We start from the raw sequence: 16,785 nt of genomic DNA on the forward strand, positions 1-16,785 counted from the left end.
TCTTATGTATCACCAGAGCGGATCCATAAATAATGATTTTGTGGCTTAATTGCCTTTGCCTAAACTTGACACACCAATTTCAGGTCTAGTAATAAACCGACCAGACCTGTTCTGCGCTTTAAGAGTGCAAACATGTTGCGCGTAAACATGTTTTCAACAATTTCCTGTTAACGTTAGAGGCGCCTCTGTTGTTGATGGCTTCTTGCTGCTAGATTGATGTAGCATTTTACTAGAAGCAGTCATCCATTGTTTGCTAGCCAATATGATAACATTTAATTGGTTGCAAATGACAACGTAATGGCGTCTTTACAATGCTTCTTGTTTTCGTTCGTTAGCCATCTTTCCGTCTGATTCAGCACCCTTGACAGTTAAGTAAGTTGGCTTGTTAGCTAACTTAGCTAGCTATGTTGGCTAACCAAAGGCTTTTCATATGACTGGATAACTGGCTAACTGTCACATCTTTCTGAACATAACCTGTGCATTGTTGTTAACTTGATTAGGAGGTGTTGGAAAATAGCTAGTTCTGGTCTAGTAACGTTAGTGGACGGATGCACACTAACGGCCTGGACCAGAGCTACAACATAGTTAGCTACAAGCAGGTCAGCGTTAAATGGCACCTCCGTAATACAGTAATTCTTCATTTCAGATGGCAGTCCCCTTCAAAATCCCCAAGAGAAAACAGCCATCAGAAGCTGACAACATGCACATGCAGTCCCCTCTCTCACGTCTCCGGGATACCTCCAGCCCATTCGAGGTATCCCATATAATTTCCATTTGAAGTGGACATATCCCCAATGAACTGCATTTTCACACGGTGACTCGTTATTTGTGAATACATGTTGTGCTTATATTTTCTCATGGTGATAAGTGAGATCGGCATAGCTATAAGGTATACACTGGGTGTACAAAACATTAGGAACACTTGCTCTTTCCATGACAGACTGACTGTGTGAATCCAGTTGAAAGCTATAATCCCTTATTGATGTCACTTGTTAAATCCACTTCAGTGTCGATGAAAGCGATGAGACGTGTTAAAGAAGGATTTTTAAGCCTTGAGACAATTATGACATGGATTGTGTGTGTGCCATTCGGAGGGTGAATGGGCAAGACAGAATATTTAAGTGCCTTTGAATGGGGTATTGTGGTAGATGCCAGGCGCACTGGTTTGAGTGTCGAACTGTACCGCTGCTGGGTTTTTCACGCTCAACAGTTTCCCGTGTGTATCAAGAATGGTCCACCACCCAAAGGACATCCAGCCAACTTGACCCAGCTGTGGAAAGTATTGGAGTCAACATGGGCCAGCATTAGAGGTCGACCGATTTATGATTTTTCAATGCCGATACAGATTATTGGAGGACCAAAAAAAGCAGATATCGATGAATCGGTCGATTGTTATTTGATTTTTTTATTTGTAATAATGACAATTACAACAATACTGAATGAACACTTATTTTAACTTAATATAATACATCAATTTAATCAATTTAGCCTCAAATAAATAATGAAACATGTTCAGTTTGGTTTAAATAATGCAAAAATGGCCTCCCGGGTGGCACAGTGGTTAAGGGTGCTGTACTGCAGCGCCAGCTGTGCCACCCGAGACTCTGGGTTTGCACCCAGGCTCTGTCGTAACCGGCCGCGACCGAGAGGTCCGTGGGGCAACACACAATTGGCCTAGAGTCGTCCGGGTTAGGGAGGGTTTGGCCGGTAGGGATATCCTTGTCTCATCGCGCACCAGCGACTCCTGTGGTGGGCCGGGCACAGTGCACGCTAACCAAGGTTGCCAGGTGCACGGTGTTTCCTCCAACACATTGGTGCGGCTGGCTTCCGGGTTGGATGCGCGCTGTGTTAAGAAGCAGTGCGGCTTGGTTGGGTTGTGTATCGGAGGACGCATGACTTTCAACTTACGTCTCTCCCGAGCCCGTACGGGAGTTGTAACGATGAGACAAGATAGTAGCTACTAACAATTGGATACCATGAAATTGGGGAGAAAAAAAGGGGTACAATTTAAAAAAAAAAATTAATAATAATACAAAAACAAAGTGTTGGAGAAGAAAGTAAAAGTGCAATATGTGCAATGTAAGAAAGCTAAAGTTTAAGTTCCTTGCTCAGAACATGAGAACATATGAAAGCTGGTGGTTCCTTTTAACATGAGTCTTCAATATTCCCAGGTAGGAAGTTTTAGGTTGTAGTTATTATAGGAATTATAGGACTATTTCCCTCTATACCATTTGTATTTCATTAACCTTTGACTATTGGAGGTTCTTATATGCACTTTAGTATTGCCAGTGTAACAGTATAGCTTCCGTCCCTCTCCTCCCTCCTTCCTGGGCTCGAACCAGGAACACAACGACAACAGCCACTCTCGAAGCAGCGTTACCCATGCAGAGCAAGGGAAACAACCACCCCAAGGCTCAGAGCGAGTGACGTTTGAAACACTATTAGCGCCCGCTAACTTGCCAGCCTTTTCACTTCGGTTACACCAGCCTCATCTCGGGAGTTGATAGGCTTGAAGTCATAAACAGCGCAATGCTTGACGCACAATGAAGAGCTGCTGGCAAAACGCATGAAAGTGCTTTGAATAAATGTTTACGCGCCTGCTTCTGCCTACCACCGCTCAGTCAGATACTTGTATGCTCAGTCAGATTATACGCAACGCAGGACACGCTAGATAATATTTAGTAATATCATCAACCAGGTGTAGTTAACTAGTGAATATGATTGATTGATTGTTTTTTATAAGGTAAGTTTAATGCTAGCTAGCAATTTACTTTGGCTTAACTGCATTGGCATAACAGGCAGTCAGTCTCCTTGTGGATTGCAACGGTCGTTATTGCTTTGGACTAGTTAACTGTAAGGTTGCAAGATTGGATCCTCCGAGCTGACGAGGTGAAAATCTGTCGTTCTGCCCCTGAACGAGGCAGTTAACCCACCGTTCCTAGGCCGGGATTGAAAATAAGAATGTGTTCTTAACTGACTTAAATAAATAAAGGTGTAAAAAAATATATAAAAAATTGGCAAAATTGGTGTCCAAAAATACCGATTTCCGATAGTTATGAAAACTTGAAATCGGCCCTAATTAATCAGCCATTCCGATTAATCGGTTGACCTCTAGCCAGCATCCCCGTGGAACACTTTTGACACCTTGTAGAGTCCATGCCTCAACAAATTGAGGCTGTTATGAGGGCAAAAGAGGGTGCAACTCAATATTAGGTGTTCCTAATAAAATATTATATAAGTCATGCTAATGAAACCTCCCAAAGTGCTGCCCAAATAAAATGTACATATTACCTTGACTAACCGGTGCCCCCGGACATTGACTCTGTACCGGTACCCCATGTATATAGTCTCACTATTGTTATTTTATTGCTGCTCTTTAATTACTTGTTCCTTTTTATTTCTTATTCATATTTTTTAAACTGCATTGTTGGTTAGGTGCTTGTAAGTAAGCATTTCACTGTAAGGTTTACCTACACCTGTTGTATTCGGCGCATGTGACGAATAAAATTTGATTTGATTTTGAAATGGCACCCTATTTCCTATATAATCAATGCACTACTTTTGACCAAAACCCACAGGGTGGCTAGTGCACAACTGGGACAATGGCAGAGGAGGCTGGTGGGAGGAGCTATAGGAGGATGGGCTCATTTTAATGGCTGGAATGGAATTAATGGAACGGTATCAAACATATGAAAACCACATTTGACTCAGTTCTATTAATTCCATTCCAGCCATTGCAAGGAGCCCATCCTCCCATAGTGCCTCCTACCAGCCTCCTCTGGAATAGGGTGCCATTTGCGACCCAACCCAAGACTCTTCTCTAATTTAAACCAATCACTCTCAAGACACTTTAAAAGCTGTAGACCAATGTACTATGTAGCCTATGAGTTAATAGTTATGCTGAAACAACACTGTGTGTCATTTCAGACAAGCTGGTGCAATGGCTCTTCAAATGGAAAAAGGCCTGAACATGTTGGCTCTCTGAATGGACACATCCCCAGAGCAGGGAAACAGAGGTATGTATAGACATGATCTGTACATGGCTCTGGTCCATAGCGTTCATGCTGCTGAGATTAATGAACAGCATCAACAAGTGACGTGACACACTGGACCAGAGCTTATTTGGACAGTGCTGCTGGATTAAGAATGTCAATTATCTCTCCTAGATGACTTACTTGACTCTTGACCCCGTTGGGAGCATAACGTGTCAACCATGACACTCCCCACCACTTTTCTGCGCTTTCGCCTCGTGCCTGGTTTTTGTTGGTTATTTTGTTGCCAGGATGCAGTGGTCATGGATATCTGCAGTGCTTACTGTTTTCAGTAGATGGTGCTCTTCAACCAGTTAAATGTACCTGGTCAAAATGTCTAGTACAGTGGAAATCATGATGACAAAAAAAGTGCAGGTTATATTACACAGATGATATTACCGTTACAGTTGAAGTCGGAAGTTTACATACACCTTAGCCTAATACATTTAAACTCAGTTTTTCACAATTCCTGACATTTAATCCTAGTAAAAATTCCCTGTCTTAGGTCAGTTAGGATCAAAACTTTATTTTAAGAATGTGATATATCAGAATAATAGCAGAGATAATGATTTACTTCAGCTTTTATTTATTTCATCACATTCCCAGTGGGTCAGAAGTTTACATATGCTCTATTAGTATTTGGTAGCATTGCTTTAAATGGTTTAACTTGGGTCAAGCGTTTTGGGTAGCCTTCCACAAGCTTCCCACAATAAGTTGGGTGAATTTTGTCCCATTCCTCCTGACAGAGCTGGTGTAACTGAGTCCTGTTTGTAGGCCTCCATGCTCGCACATGCTTTTTCAGTTCTTCTCACAAGTTTTCTATTGGATTGAGGTCAGGGCTTTGTGATGACCACTCCAATACCTTGACTTTGTTGTCCTTAAGCCATTTTGTCACAACTTTGAAAGTATGCTTGGGGTCATTGTCCATTTGGAAGACCCATTTGCGACCAAGCTTTAACTTCCTGACTGATGACTTGAGATGTTGCTTCAATATAGCCACATAATTTTCCTGCCTCGTGATGACACCTATTTTGGGAAGTGCACCAGTCCCTCGTGCAGCAAAGCACCCCAAACATGATGCTGCCACCCACGTGCTTCACGTTTGGGATGGTATTCTTCGGCTTGCAAGCCTCCCCCTTTTTCCTCCAAACATAACGATGGTCATTATGGCCAAACAGTTCTATTTTTGTTTCATCAGACCAGAGGACATTTCTCCAAAAAGTACAGTCTTTGTCCCCATGTGCAGTTGCAAACCGTAGTCTGGCTTTTTTAATGGCGGTTTTGGAGCAGTGGCTTCTTCCTTGCTAAGCGGCCTTTCAGGTTATGTCGATATAGGACTTGTTTTACTGTGGATACAGATACTTTTGTACCGGTTTTCTCCAGCATCTTCACAGGGTCCTTTGCTGCTGTTCTGGGATTGATTTGCACATTTCGCACAAAATTACGTTAATCTCTTGGAGACAGAACGCGCCTCCTTCCTGAGCGGTGTCACAGCTGCGTGGTCCCATGGTGTTTATACTTGCGTACTATTGTTTGTACAGATGAACGTGGTACCTTCAGGTGTTTGGTAACTGCTCCCAAGGATCAACCAGACTTGTGGAGGTCTACACTTTTTTTTTCTTTTTTCTGAGGTCTCCGCTGATTTCTTTTAATTTCCCCATGATGTCAAGCAAAGAGGCACTGAGTTTGAAGGGAGGCCTTGAAATACATCTACAGGTACACCCCCAATTGACTCAAATTATGTCAATTAGCCTATTAGAAGCTTCTAAAGCCATGACATCATTTTCTGGAATTTTCCAAGCTGTTTAAAGGCACAGTCAACTAAATGTATGTAAACTTCTGACCCACTGGATTTGTGATTCGGTGAATTATAAGTTAAACAATCTGTCTGTAAACAATTGTTGGAAAAACGACTTGTGTCATGGACAAAGTAGATGTTCTTACTGACTTGCCAAAACTAGAGATATTTGTGGAGTGGTTGAAAAACGAGTTTTAATGACTCCAACCTAAGTGCATGTAAACTTCCGACTTCAACTATATATGGTATTGATGTAGTTCCTGAGATGTTAGATAGACTTTGATCATTGTTTGCTTGTTTGCAGCACTCCTAACCGGCTAGTTCTGAGGGATGTCTGTGAAGCGCGTCTTGGACCTGGACAATCAGACAAATGGACCTCCAGCCAGTCAACAGGCTTCCAGAGACCAGCTCAGACCCCAGAACACCATCCAGTTGCCAGCCAGAGAGGGAATTCCCCAGAGCACAGCAAATGGAGAGAGACCCACATGCCCAGCACACTGCGGAGATCACCCGCTCGCTGTCAGCTAGCAGTCAACGGAACACCTAGGAAGCAGACGGAGTCTCTGACTCATAAGAAGCCACCTCACATCCAATCAAGCCCTGTGACATCATCAACACACAAAGCTGAACAAAGACTCCCAGCAGCCTCTCCTCCCTGCTTCAAAAATGGGTATGTCATCAGGGCGGCATGTAGCCTAGAGGTTAAGAGCGTTGGACCAGTAACTGAAAGGTTGCTGTTTCGAATCCCAAAGCTGACTATGTGAAAAATCTGCCAATGTGCCCTTGAGCAAGGCACTTAACCCTAATTGCTCCTGTAAGTCGATATGGATAAATGTCAAATAAAATTACAATATAATAGATTGATAACTAAAAAACTGATAACTTTAAGTCTAGGATTTATTTTTTAAATGTGAATTGACGTCTGATTCTGCTTGTTCGGGTTCACACTTGTTCTGGTATCTGTCAGTCTGTCAGAACTAGAAGTGACACCAACCATAGAAATCTATGCTTGGAATCATTTGAACTGATTGTACCGTTGTCCTCCACTAGATGGCGCCCTAAGAGGGCATCAGACACACTGTGTCGGGACAAGAATCAAGAGACTGGGTGTGTGTCGCCACTGCTCAAGACGCGCCGTGCAGAGTTCAGTGGTCAGTGTCTTACACACACACACACACACACACACAGAGAGTTCATTGAGGTGAAATTCTAGCTTACCGTTCAATCTTTCTCACACAGCCCAAAACAATCCCTAGACAATGTGCTCAGCTTAGGGAGGCCTGATGAAGAAAATCTACACTTGTGGATGCTACGCTATTTTTGTAAAAAATGTATTTTTTGTCTAAAAACATTTGTCTTAAATCTCGGTGCTCAGTCTAGGCTGTAGATCCACAGCAGTTGGAGGTCGCTTATATCTACATTGTCTTAACCAATTAAGGGTCAAACATACTTGTGTAATCAAGATTTTTCCTCGTTAAGTGTTTTGTTGGAGTTTCAAATAAAATTTTATTGGTCACATACACATGGTTAGCAGATGTTAATGTGAGTGAAATGATTGTGCTTCTAGTTCCGACAGTGCAGTAATATCTAACAAGTAATCTAACAATTTCACAACAACTACCTTATACACACAAGTGTAAAGGAATGAATAAGAATATGTACATATAAATATATGGATGAGTGATGGCCGAACGGCATATGCAAGATGCAGTAGATGGCATAGAGTACAGTATATACATATGAAATGAGTAATGTAGGGCATGTAAACATTATATAAAGTGGCATTGTTTAAAGTGAATGGTGATACATTTATTACATCCAATTTTGAATTATTAAAGTGGCTAGAGATTTGAGTCAGTATGTTGGCAGCAGCCACTCAAATGTCACTCAATGTCTGATGGCCTTGAGATAGAAGCTGTTTTTCAGTCTCTCGGTCCCAGCTTTGATGCACCTGTACTGACCTCACCTTCTGGATGATAGCGGGGTGAACAGGCAGTGGCTCGGGTTGTTGTTGTCCTGGAGGGCAGGTAGTTTGCCCCCGGTGATGCGTTGTGCAGACCTCACTACCCTCTGGAGAGCCTTATGGTTGTGGGCGGAGCAGTTGCCATACCAGGCGGTGATACAGCCCGACAGGATGCTCTCGATTATGCATCTGTAAAAGTTTGAGTGTTTTTGGTGACAAGCCAAATTTCTTCAGCCTCCTGCGGTTGAAGAGGCACACTGTCTGAGTGGGTGGACCATTTCAGTTTGTCCGTGATGTGTACGCCGAGGAACTTAAAACTTTCCACCTTCTCCACTACTGTCCTGTTGATGTGGATAGGGGGCTGCTCCCTCTGCTGTTTCCTAAAGTCCTCGATCATCTCCTTTGTTTTGTTGAGTGTGAGGTTATTTTCCTGACACAACACTCCGAGGGCCCTCACCTCCTCCCTGTAGGCCGTCTCGTCGTTGTTGGTAATCAAGCCTGCCACTGTTGTGTCGTCTGCAAACTTGATGATTGAGTTGGATGCGTGCATGGCCATGCAGTCATGGGTGAACAGGGAGGGCTGAGAACGCACCCTTGTGGGGCCCCAGTGTTGAAGATCAGCGGAGTGGAGATTCCTACCTGTTTCCTACCCTCACCACCTGGGGGCGGCCCATCAGAAAGTCCAGGACCCATTTGCACAGGGCCGGGTCGAGACCCAGGGTCTCAAGCTCAATGACGAGTTTGGAGGGTACTATGGTGTTAAATGCTGAGCTGTAGTCAATGAACAGCATTCTTACATAGGTATTCCTCTTGTCCAGATGGGTTAGGGCAGTGGGCAGTGGGCAGTGTGATTGCGTTGTCTGTGGACCTGTTGGGGCGGTAAGCAAATTGGAGTGGGTCTAGGGTGTCAGGTAGGGTGGAGGTGATCTGATCCTTCACTAGTCTCTCAAAGCACTTCATGATGACGGAAGTGAGTGCTACAGGGCGATAGCTGTTTAGCTCAGTTACCTTAGCTTTCTTGGGAACAGGAACAATGGTGGCCCTCTTGAAGCATGAGCAGTGGGGTTAACATTTAGCAGGTGTTGCTGTGTCTAACAAACTCCCCCTGCGTTTCCCTCTTCTTCTATATTGTGTTGGCAAGCCTGACCATTTTCCTGGTTGGATAAACAAATGCTTAACTTTATGGCCTTGTTAAAAATGCCTGCAGTAAACAATCTCTTGCCTTCAGACTGCTTTTCTTTTAACTCTTTCTCGTTCAGGAGACGCAACATTTAGCTGTGTGCTTTAGACAACTCCTGTGGCTATTGCTGTCATGTCATACATGTCGGCAAGCAGGCTACTGTCTCTTCAACAAGGGTCAAAATGGAACTGTTGTGTTTCGTTGTTTCGGTTCCCGCTGGGGCCACCCATACGAAAACGTTTATCAAAGTCACTTTGGATAAAAGTGTCTGCTAAACGGCATATATTTTATTATTCCTTTTCTGTTTTACATCTTCCTCAGGAGATTCCCAAATGTCTGTGAGATGCAGCCCAGTGGAGTCGGAGCAGGATTCTGCATCAGAACCATCTCCAGAAAGAGAGGTGGACAGTTCCTCAAAGACGGACGACAGGCTCTCTGTCTCCCCAGGAGACTCAACATGGAGGAAACATGACTCTGGGATGAATGGATCTCCTCCACAAAACACAGAGGTAGGACTATAGCTGTGTCTCAAGTGGGACCCTCTTCCCTAGATCGGGCACTATAGTTAATAGGATGCCGTTTGGGACACATACAGTTGACTGGCCTCAGGATTCACATAAATATATGTCTAGTGGAAAACAATTGCTTATACTTACTAGTCTGGTATACAGTTATTGGTCGTAACCATTCTTGTTCGCTAGCTAGGTTGAGCGTTGGCTAGCTTTTTCAGGCATTGTTAGTGTTGGCTAACTCAGTGTTGCTAGGTCTATTCCTCACAGTGAAATGACAACAGTGAACAACCAAGTTGCTTAACTTCCACCCTATACAGATAGTCCTGATTCAGCTGAGCTGGTAGCTCCATATCTTGCAACAGGATAACACCCCAGGGTAGCTTGGTCTATATAATAGTATAGAGTCTTGTAAAGTGTGGCCGTTGAAAACAAACTGTAGCAAACTATATGAGAACTAACTGGTTGGTGTAGGTGCATTTGCATGCTCATACGTTTTCGTTTAGGATTTATTTTTTATTTTTCTAGTTGATTGTAATAATTTCTAGGGGAGTTTCTGTTAGGTTAACCCCTGTGACTAATAGTCCTACCTGGTGTGCTTTCAGAAGGAGGGGAAGGGAGGCTCAGGATCACTGCAGAACCAGATCAAGGTGACTAGTGGTTCACCAGGGACGGGCCCCAGGGGAAGTGTCCCTGTCCCTGCAGGCCACCAAAGCCAGAGCCCAGATAGTGACGACCCTCCCGACCGCCCCTTGATGTCATGGGCCAGAGGTGCATCCACAGGGTCCCCGAAACACCCCCTCTCCGCTGTGGCTTCAGTGACCCAGGCCACACAGGAGAAGCAGTTTTCCTTTAGCAGGCCTCCCCTCCGGGCTAACCTCACAGACAGAGAGAGGAGGCCTCCCCTCCGGGCTAACCTCACAGACAGAGAGAGGAGGCCTCCAACCAAGTGTCTCTCCCTCCATCTCAGGCTGAGGCGGCCCAAGCCCACTTCCACAGAACCTAGTAAGTTGACCCACTGTTTAACCCTTCATAGCATATTGATCAGAACATACCATATCACGCATAGACTGGCGGTATGATGTCACATACTACTCTGTAATATGAGTGTTGTTACGCTGAACCAACATTATAAACGAAGCAAAATGCCCTCCTCACCCAGTGGCGTCAGTATAGAATATCATCCGACACCAATGGATGAACAGGCGAGGAAGCGGTTTCAGCTGTATGTCTTAGTGGGGTTCAGGGCCATTACATAACAGACTGGCTAGTATCACGATACTCGATACTAAAACAATACCACAACAACAACAGAAAGAAGGCGTATTAGACAAATTCCCAGAATGGCACTTGATCCAGACAGATAAACTCAGCTACTGTTCAATCAGTTGGACTTAGTTTTTACTCATCTAAGTACCAAACAACATAATGGTAATTTATTTGAATGGTAAATCTGCATTGATAAACCGGGTGAATCAAGATGTAGCCTAGGTCTATTCACAATACAGGTGAATGCATAATATTCAACAGGATTGTGTGCATTGAGCTTGTTGTAGCTGATATTATGGGGCTACAGATGATAAGCAATCCTTTCCATTTTTGGACTTATTTTATTGGCAACTGTTAGAACATATTATTTTATTGTACTGATCAACATTTGCAGAAGAAGAAGCAATATCTTTTATCAAAATGTGTGGTGTCTCTTTAAGAAAGTAATGAGGTCATTTGCAAGGCAGAATGTGGCTGTGGAATCTGACTTTGTGGCTATGCAAACCAGACTGGAGGCGAGGGAGACTATGGGCGCGTTGGTAAATTCACTCTGGCTAGAGCAGATTAAAAACGGATGAATTTACAAATGCTCAACACCTGTTGAATATTACCGGTGTCAGTAAACGTTGGGAAAAAAACAACTAAATTGTTGCCAGAATCACAGTTAGTCACCAACGCTCTAGATAACATGAAAACAGCCTAATCAGCACTGCTGGAGCGAGTAAAATGGTCAGAGTGAGGTGTTCTCTCATTTATGTCTGGAAGTAGCTAGCCAGCTACAGAACGCTCGGATCAACCTTTCTCCTCAGCCAGAGTGTCCAGCGTACACTCTGAACGCTCCCGAGAGCGAAACACTCTGAATTTACGAACGACCCAGAGCACATTCTGACACACTGTAAGCAATTTACAGGGAAACTCCCTCTGTTGGCATGGTGCACCACCACCGTGGAGTTAGAATGGGTCCTCTGGAAGGACCTAAGCTCCACCCCTATAACCAACACTAACCTTAACTTCTATGCAGCTAAGCCACGCCCATAGCCACTGATTGGATCAGTGGTGAGCTGCATCCTTAGCGAGGACCTCTTCTAGCAGAGACCCATGGGCTTCCTCTCTCTAGCGGAGTCTTGGCCCTTCAAATCCACAGTGATTAGGTAGTAACGAGTACAGGAGCCTTCATAATGATGACGACATGAGGAGCCAAGAAGCGGTTGGAAAAGAGAGGAAACTCAAGCTTGGGTTTATAATTTTCGGTACAGGCAATATTTGCCATTAAAATATATTTTTGTCAACATGGGGCTGGGGCATCAACAGGGGAATGATGAGGACACAACATCCGATGAGGATCCTCATCTGGTCTGCATTTGTTCTCTCTTCTCCTAATGGGTCCTAGTTAAAGCTTTACAAGCTCTTTGTGGTCAGAGATGTGTAGCCAGAGGCGGGCCTGGGAAACCATCAGCTGTCAGCGGTGCTGAGAGATTAATGCCTGGCTCCACCGCAGAGGGGTGGCTCACTTTTTTTGAAGTGTGTGTATGTGTGTGTCTTCACATGCACTCAAAGTGCTGACTAGGAAAATACCATAGTGATAACGAGAGAAGACTTGGTTATTCTCAGTCCCCTTTGTCCCTCCATGTTAATGTACCTTGCATGGTGGAGGAGGCAGGCAGGGAGAGAGCGAGAGAGGAGGCAGGCAGGGAGAGAGAGAGCGAGAGAGGAGGCAGGCAGGGAGAGAGAGAGCGAGAGAGGAGGCAGGCAGGGAGAGAGAGCGAGAGAGGAGGCAGGCAGGGGGGAGAGAGAGAGCGAGAGAGAGGAGGCAGGAGAGAGGAGGCAGGCAGGGGAGAGAGAGAGGAGGAGGCAGGGAGAGAGAGAGGAGCGAGAGAGGAGGCAGGCAGGGGGAGAGAGAGAGAGCGAGAGAGGAGGCAGGCAGGGAGAGAGAGAGAGCGAGAGAGGAGGCAGGCAGGGAGAGAGAGAGAGCGAGAGAGGAGGCAGGCAGGGAGAGAGAGAGAGAGCGAGAGAGGAGGCAGGCAGGGAGAGAGAGAGAGAGCGAGAGAGGAGGCAGGCAGGGAGAGAGAGAGAGCGAGCGAGAGAGGAGGCAGGCAGGGAGAGAGAGAGAGCGAGAGAGGAGGCAGGCAGGGGGAGAGAGAGAGAGCAGGAGAGAGGAGGCAGGCAGGCAGGAGAGAGAGAGAGCGAGAGAGGAGGCAGGCAGGGAGAGAGGAGGCAGGAGAGAGAGAGAGGAGGCAGGCAGGGAGAGAGAGAGCGAGAGAGGAGGCAGGCAGGGAGGAGAGAGAGAGAGGAGGCCGGCGAGAGAGGAGGCAGGCAGGGGAGAGAGCGAGAGAGGAGGCAGGCAGAGAGAGAGAGAGAGAGAGAGAGGAGGCAGGGAGAGATAGAGAGAGAGCGAGAGAGGAGGCAGGCAGAGAGAGAGCGAGAGAGGAGGCAGGCAGAGAGAGAGAGAGAGAGAGAGAGGAGGCAGGGAGAGAGAGAGAGAGAGCGAGAGAGGAGGCAGGCAGGGAGAGAGAGAGAGAGCGAGAGAGGAGGCAGGCAGGGGAGAGAGAGAGAGAGAGAGAGAGCGAGAGAGGAGGCAGGCAGGCAGAGAGAGAGAGAGAGGTGCTGCAACACCAGGGTTATGGGGAAGAGGGGGGGAGACAAGTAGTCACCCAGATTACTGTGGCTAGCCAAAGCTTCCTATAAAGCCCATTAGTCCTGTGTCTGTCTACTGGCACTTGACCCACACTGTCCCAATCCCCTTCCCCCCTCCACTTCCCCCTCTAACTCTGGGTCCTTCCGCTGCTACCAGGAGCTTCTAGTCCCCCTTTAAATGAACCCATTGACTTTGTGAGCAGCTAACAGCCATCTCCAGCTAGGTCAGTGATCCTATGTCAGGACCTGTACAATGTAGGCTAATCTGTATTTATGCCAAAGCTATTGGTGAACAACAGGATATAGGCTAATATTGCGTACTTCATCATAATCAATGTGATACAGTGCCTTGCGAAAGTATTCGGCCCCCTTGAACTTTGCGACCTTTTGCACATTTCAGGCTTCAAACATAAAGATATAAAACTGTATTTTTTTGTGAAGAATCAACAACAAGTGGGACACAATCATGAAGTGGAATGACATTTATTGGATATTTCAAACTTTTTTAACAAATCAAAAACTGAAAAATTGGGCGTGCAAAATTATTCAGCCCCCTTAAGTTAATACTTTGTAGTGCCACCTTTTGCTGCGATTACAGCTGTAAGTCGCTTGGGGTATGTCTCTATATGTTTTGCACATCGAGAGACTGACATTTTTTCCCCATTCCTCCTTGCAAAACAGCTCGAGCTCAGTGAGGTTGGATGGAGAGCATTTGTGAACAGCAGTTTTCAGTTCTTTCCACAGATTCTCGATTGGATTCAGGTCTGGACTTCGACTTGGCCATTCTAACACCTGGATATGTTTATTTTTGAACCATTCCATTGTAGATTTTGCTTTATGTTTTGGATCATTGTCTTGTTGGAAGACAAATCTCCGTCCCAGTCTCAGGTCTTTTGCAGACTCCATCAGGTTTTCTTCCAGAATGGTCCTGTATTTGGCTCCATCCATCTTCCCATCAATTTTAACCATCTTCCCTGTCCCTGCTGAAGAAAAGCAGGCCCAAACCATGATGCTGCCACCACCATGTTTGACAGTGGGGATGGTGTATTCATGGTGATGAGCTGTGTTGCTTTTACGCCAAACATAACGTTTTGCATTGTTGCCAAAAAGTTCCATTTTGGTTTCATCTGACCAGAGCACCTTCTTCCACATGTTTGGTGTGTCTCCCAGGTGGCTTGTGGCAAACTTTAAACAACACTTTTTATGGATATCTTTAAGAAATGGCTTTCTTCTTGCCACTCTTCCATAAAGGCCAGATTTGTGCAATATACGACTGATTGTTGTCCTATGGACAGAGTCTCCCACCTCAGCTGTAGATCTCTGCAGTTCATCCAGAGTGATCATGGGCCTCTTGGCTGCATCTCTGATCAGTCTTCTCCTTGTATGAGCTGAAAGTTTAGAGGGACGGCCAGGTCTTGGTAGATTTGCAGTGGTCTGATACTGCTTCCATTTCAATATTATCGCTTGCACAGTGCTCCTTGGGATGTTTAAAGCTTGGGAAATCTTTTTGTATCCAAATCCGGCTTTAAACTTCTTCACAACAGTATCTCGGACCTGCCTGGTGTGTTCCTTGTTCTTCATGATGCTCTCTGCGCTTTTAACGGACCTCTGAGACTATCAAAGTGCAGGTGCATTTATACGGAGACTTGATTACACACAGGTGGATTGTATTTATCATCATTAGTCATTTAGGTCAACATTGGATCATTCAGAGATCCTCACTGAACTTCTGGAGAGAGTTTGCTGCATTGAAAGTAAAGGGGCTGAATAATTTTGCACGCCCAATTTTTCCGTTTTTGATTTGTTAAAAAAGTTTGAAATATCCAATAAATGTCGTTCCACTTCATGATTGTGTCCCACTTGTTGTTGATTCTTCACAAAAAAATACAGTTTTATATCTTTATGTTTGAAGCCTGAAATGTGGCAAAAGGTTGCAAAGTTCAAGGGGGCCGAATACTTTCGCAAGGCACTGTATATTAAAAGGGGAGGTGCATTTAAAAATGTGATTATTCTTAAAAAAAGATGATGCTATTTTCACACTGTCTTAATATCACTGAAATTATGATAATTATGATAATGCCCTTTTTGTGTAAGAGATGTTAGAAAACAATGCCTTGAATTTCAGCTTGTTCTGATGGGATGGAACCTTTGGCCCACAGCATGACATCACAATGTGATCTGATTATAATAGACCAATGACTGTTCATCTGGGTAAGGGGATGGGCTCTAGACCATCCTATCAGCCAATCAGGGCTGTCTATGTAAATATCTCCACATTTGTTTCTTAACTCCCACACAATCAGACGGAGTGTTTGAAGGGCGAAAGGAGGCTCAGGGAAATGCACTCAGTTCCTGATTTTTGGTATACTCCGTGTAAATTATTAAAACATATATATGTTGGAGTTATTTTCATTAAATTAACAGACAGTGATTTATAAGACATACAGTGATTTAAAAATAAAATTACCAAGACTGCTTGGGGGCTTTAAAAATCGCTCATCCTCCCTACAGTGTATTAGCTAATCATTCATCAAAGTAGTCATTTTGAATACAAATATATACCACTCCAATCCTCTTAAGTCCTTCAATGACTGTTAGTGTGCCAGCAACTGACACCCTCATTAACACACTGACTTGAAAGTGACAGTCTCAGTCGGTGGTAGAGCACGGAAGGAGCTTCTGCTCTCAACTTCAGGCACAGTCAGTGTGCCAGCAGCTCCTTTGTGAAGCCACCCCATTGACACACTAACTAACGGTGTCAGTGTCACTTCAAGGTGCCAGTCCCAGTAGGTGGCACCATAGATATACAACAGTTATGGGTGGTACAGCAGGACAAGTTGCTCCAGTTCTGGCTAGCTCAGCGCTGAGCGTCACACTCCAGATTACTCCCTGGCAAGCCTATTACCTTGGGCCCACCAACCCCAGCTTTGGCATGGACCGGCCTCAGTGTGTGTAGGCACCTTACTATATACAGTACAATCCCCTCACCTACAGACTGGTGTCTCTCTCTGTCTCTCTCTCCTCTCTCTCTTCCCTCATTTTGAGAGGAAGGCTAGTATATTCTGGGTGTAACTATCTTCCACTTATCATTTAAGCCCAATGTTTTTACACCCAGCTGCTGCAACAGACCACTGGCCTGTAATATTATCAGCTCCCCTTGTTTGTTTAACGACAGTGTATAATCACCATACTAAGTCGAGTGTCTCTGTGTGTCAGTTGTGCTTTCCAGTGAGGATGAGGACATAGATGATGAAGAAGAGTGCCCCAGGCTGAAGACCCCACAACAGAGCCCCAGGCAAGGCCAACCCACCCCAGAAGAACATGTACCCAAACAGGTAGGAGGGATGGGGGGGCGCATGTGTCTCTAATGATCATGGTACGTCATCACATGTCATAGGCCT

At 45.0% G+C, this 16,785-nt stretch overlaps 1 protein-coding gene across 3 annotated transcripts in view; it reads left to right on the forward strand.

Moving 5' to 3' along the window:
• LOC112237475 (sentrin-specific protease 7-like) overlaps positions 1-16,785 on the forward strand; it is a 30,495-nt gene continuing 13,710 nt past the window's right edge. Inside the window, exons 1-8 of one of the 3 annotated variants that reach the window (XM_042319454.1) lie at positions 1-372; positions 647-754; positions 3,928-4,016; positions 6,134-6,499; positions 6,880-6,980; positions 9,294-9,481; positions 10,087-10,486; positions 16,601-16,719. In XM_042319454.1, the coding sequence (XP_042175388.1) occupies positions 647-754; positions 3,928-4,016; positions 6,134-6,499; positions 6,880-6,980; positions 9,294-9,481; positions 10,087-10,486; positions 16,601-16,719 (1,371 nt within the window). In that variant the 5' untranslated portion in view covers positions 1-372. The remainder of the gene's footprint in view (positions 373-646; positions 755-3,927; positions 4,017-6,133; positions 6,500-6,879; positions 6,981-9,293; positions 9,482-10,086; positions 10,487-16,600; positions 16,720-16,785) is intronic. The other 2 variants (XM_042319456.1, XM_042319457.1) reach the window with 2 other exon arrangements.

This window comes from Oncorhynchus tshawytscha, unplaced genomic scaffold (assembly GCF_018296145.1).
Source record: "Oncorhynchus tshawytscha isolate Ot180627B unplaced genomic scaffold, Otsh_v2.0 Un_scaffold_4246_pilon_pilon, whole genome shotgun sequence".
NCBI lineage: Eukaryota > Metazoa > Chordata > Actinopteri > Salmoniformes > Salmonidae > Oncorhynchus > Oncorhynchus tshawytscha.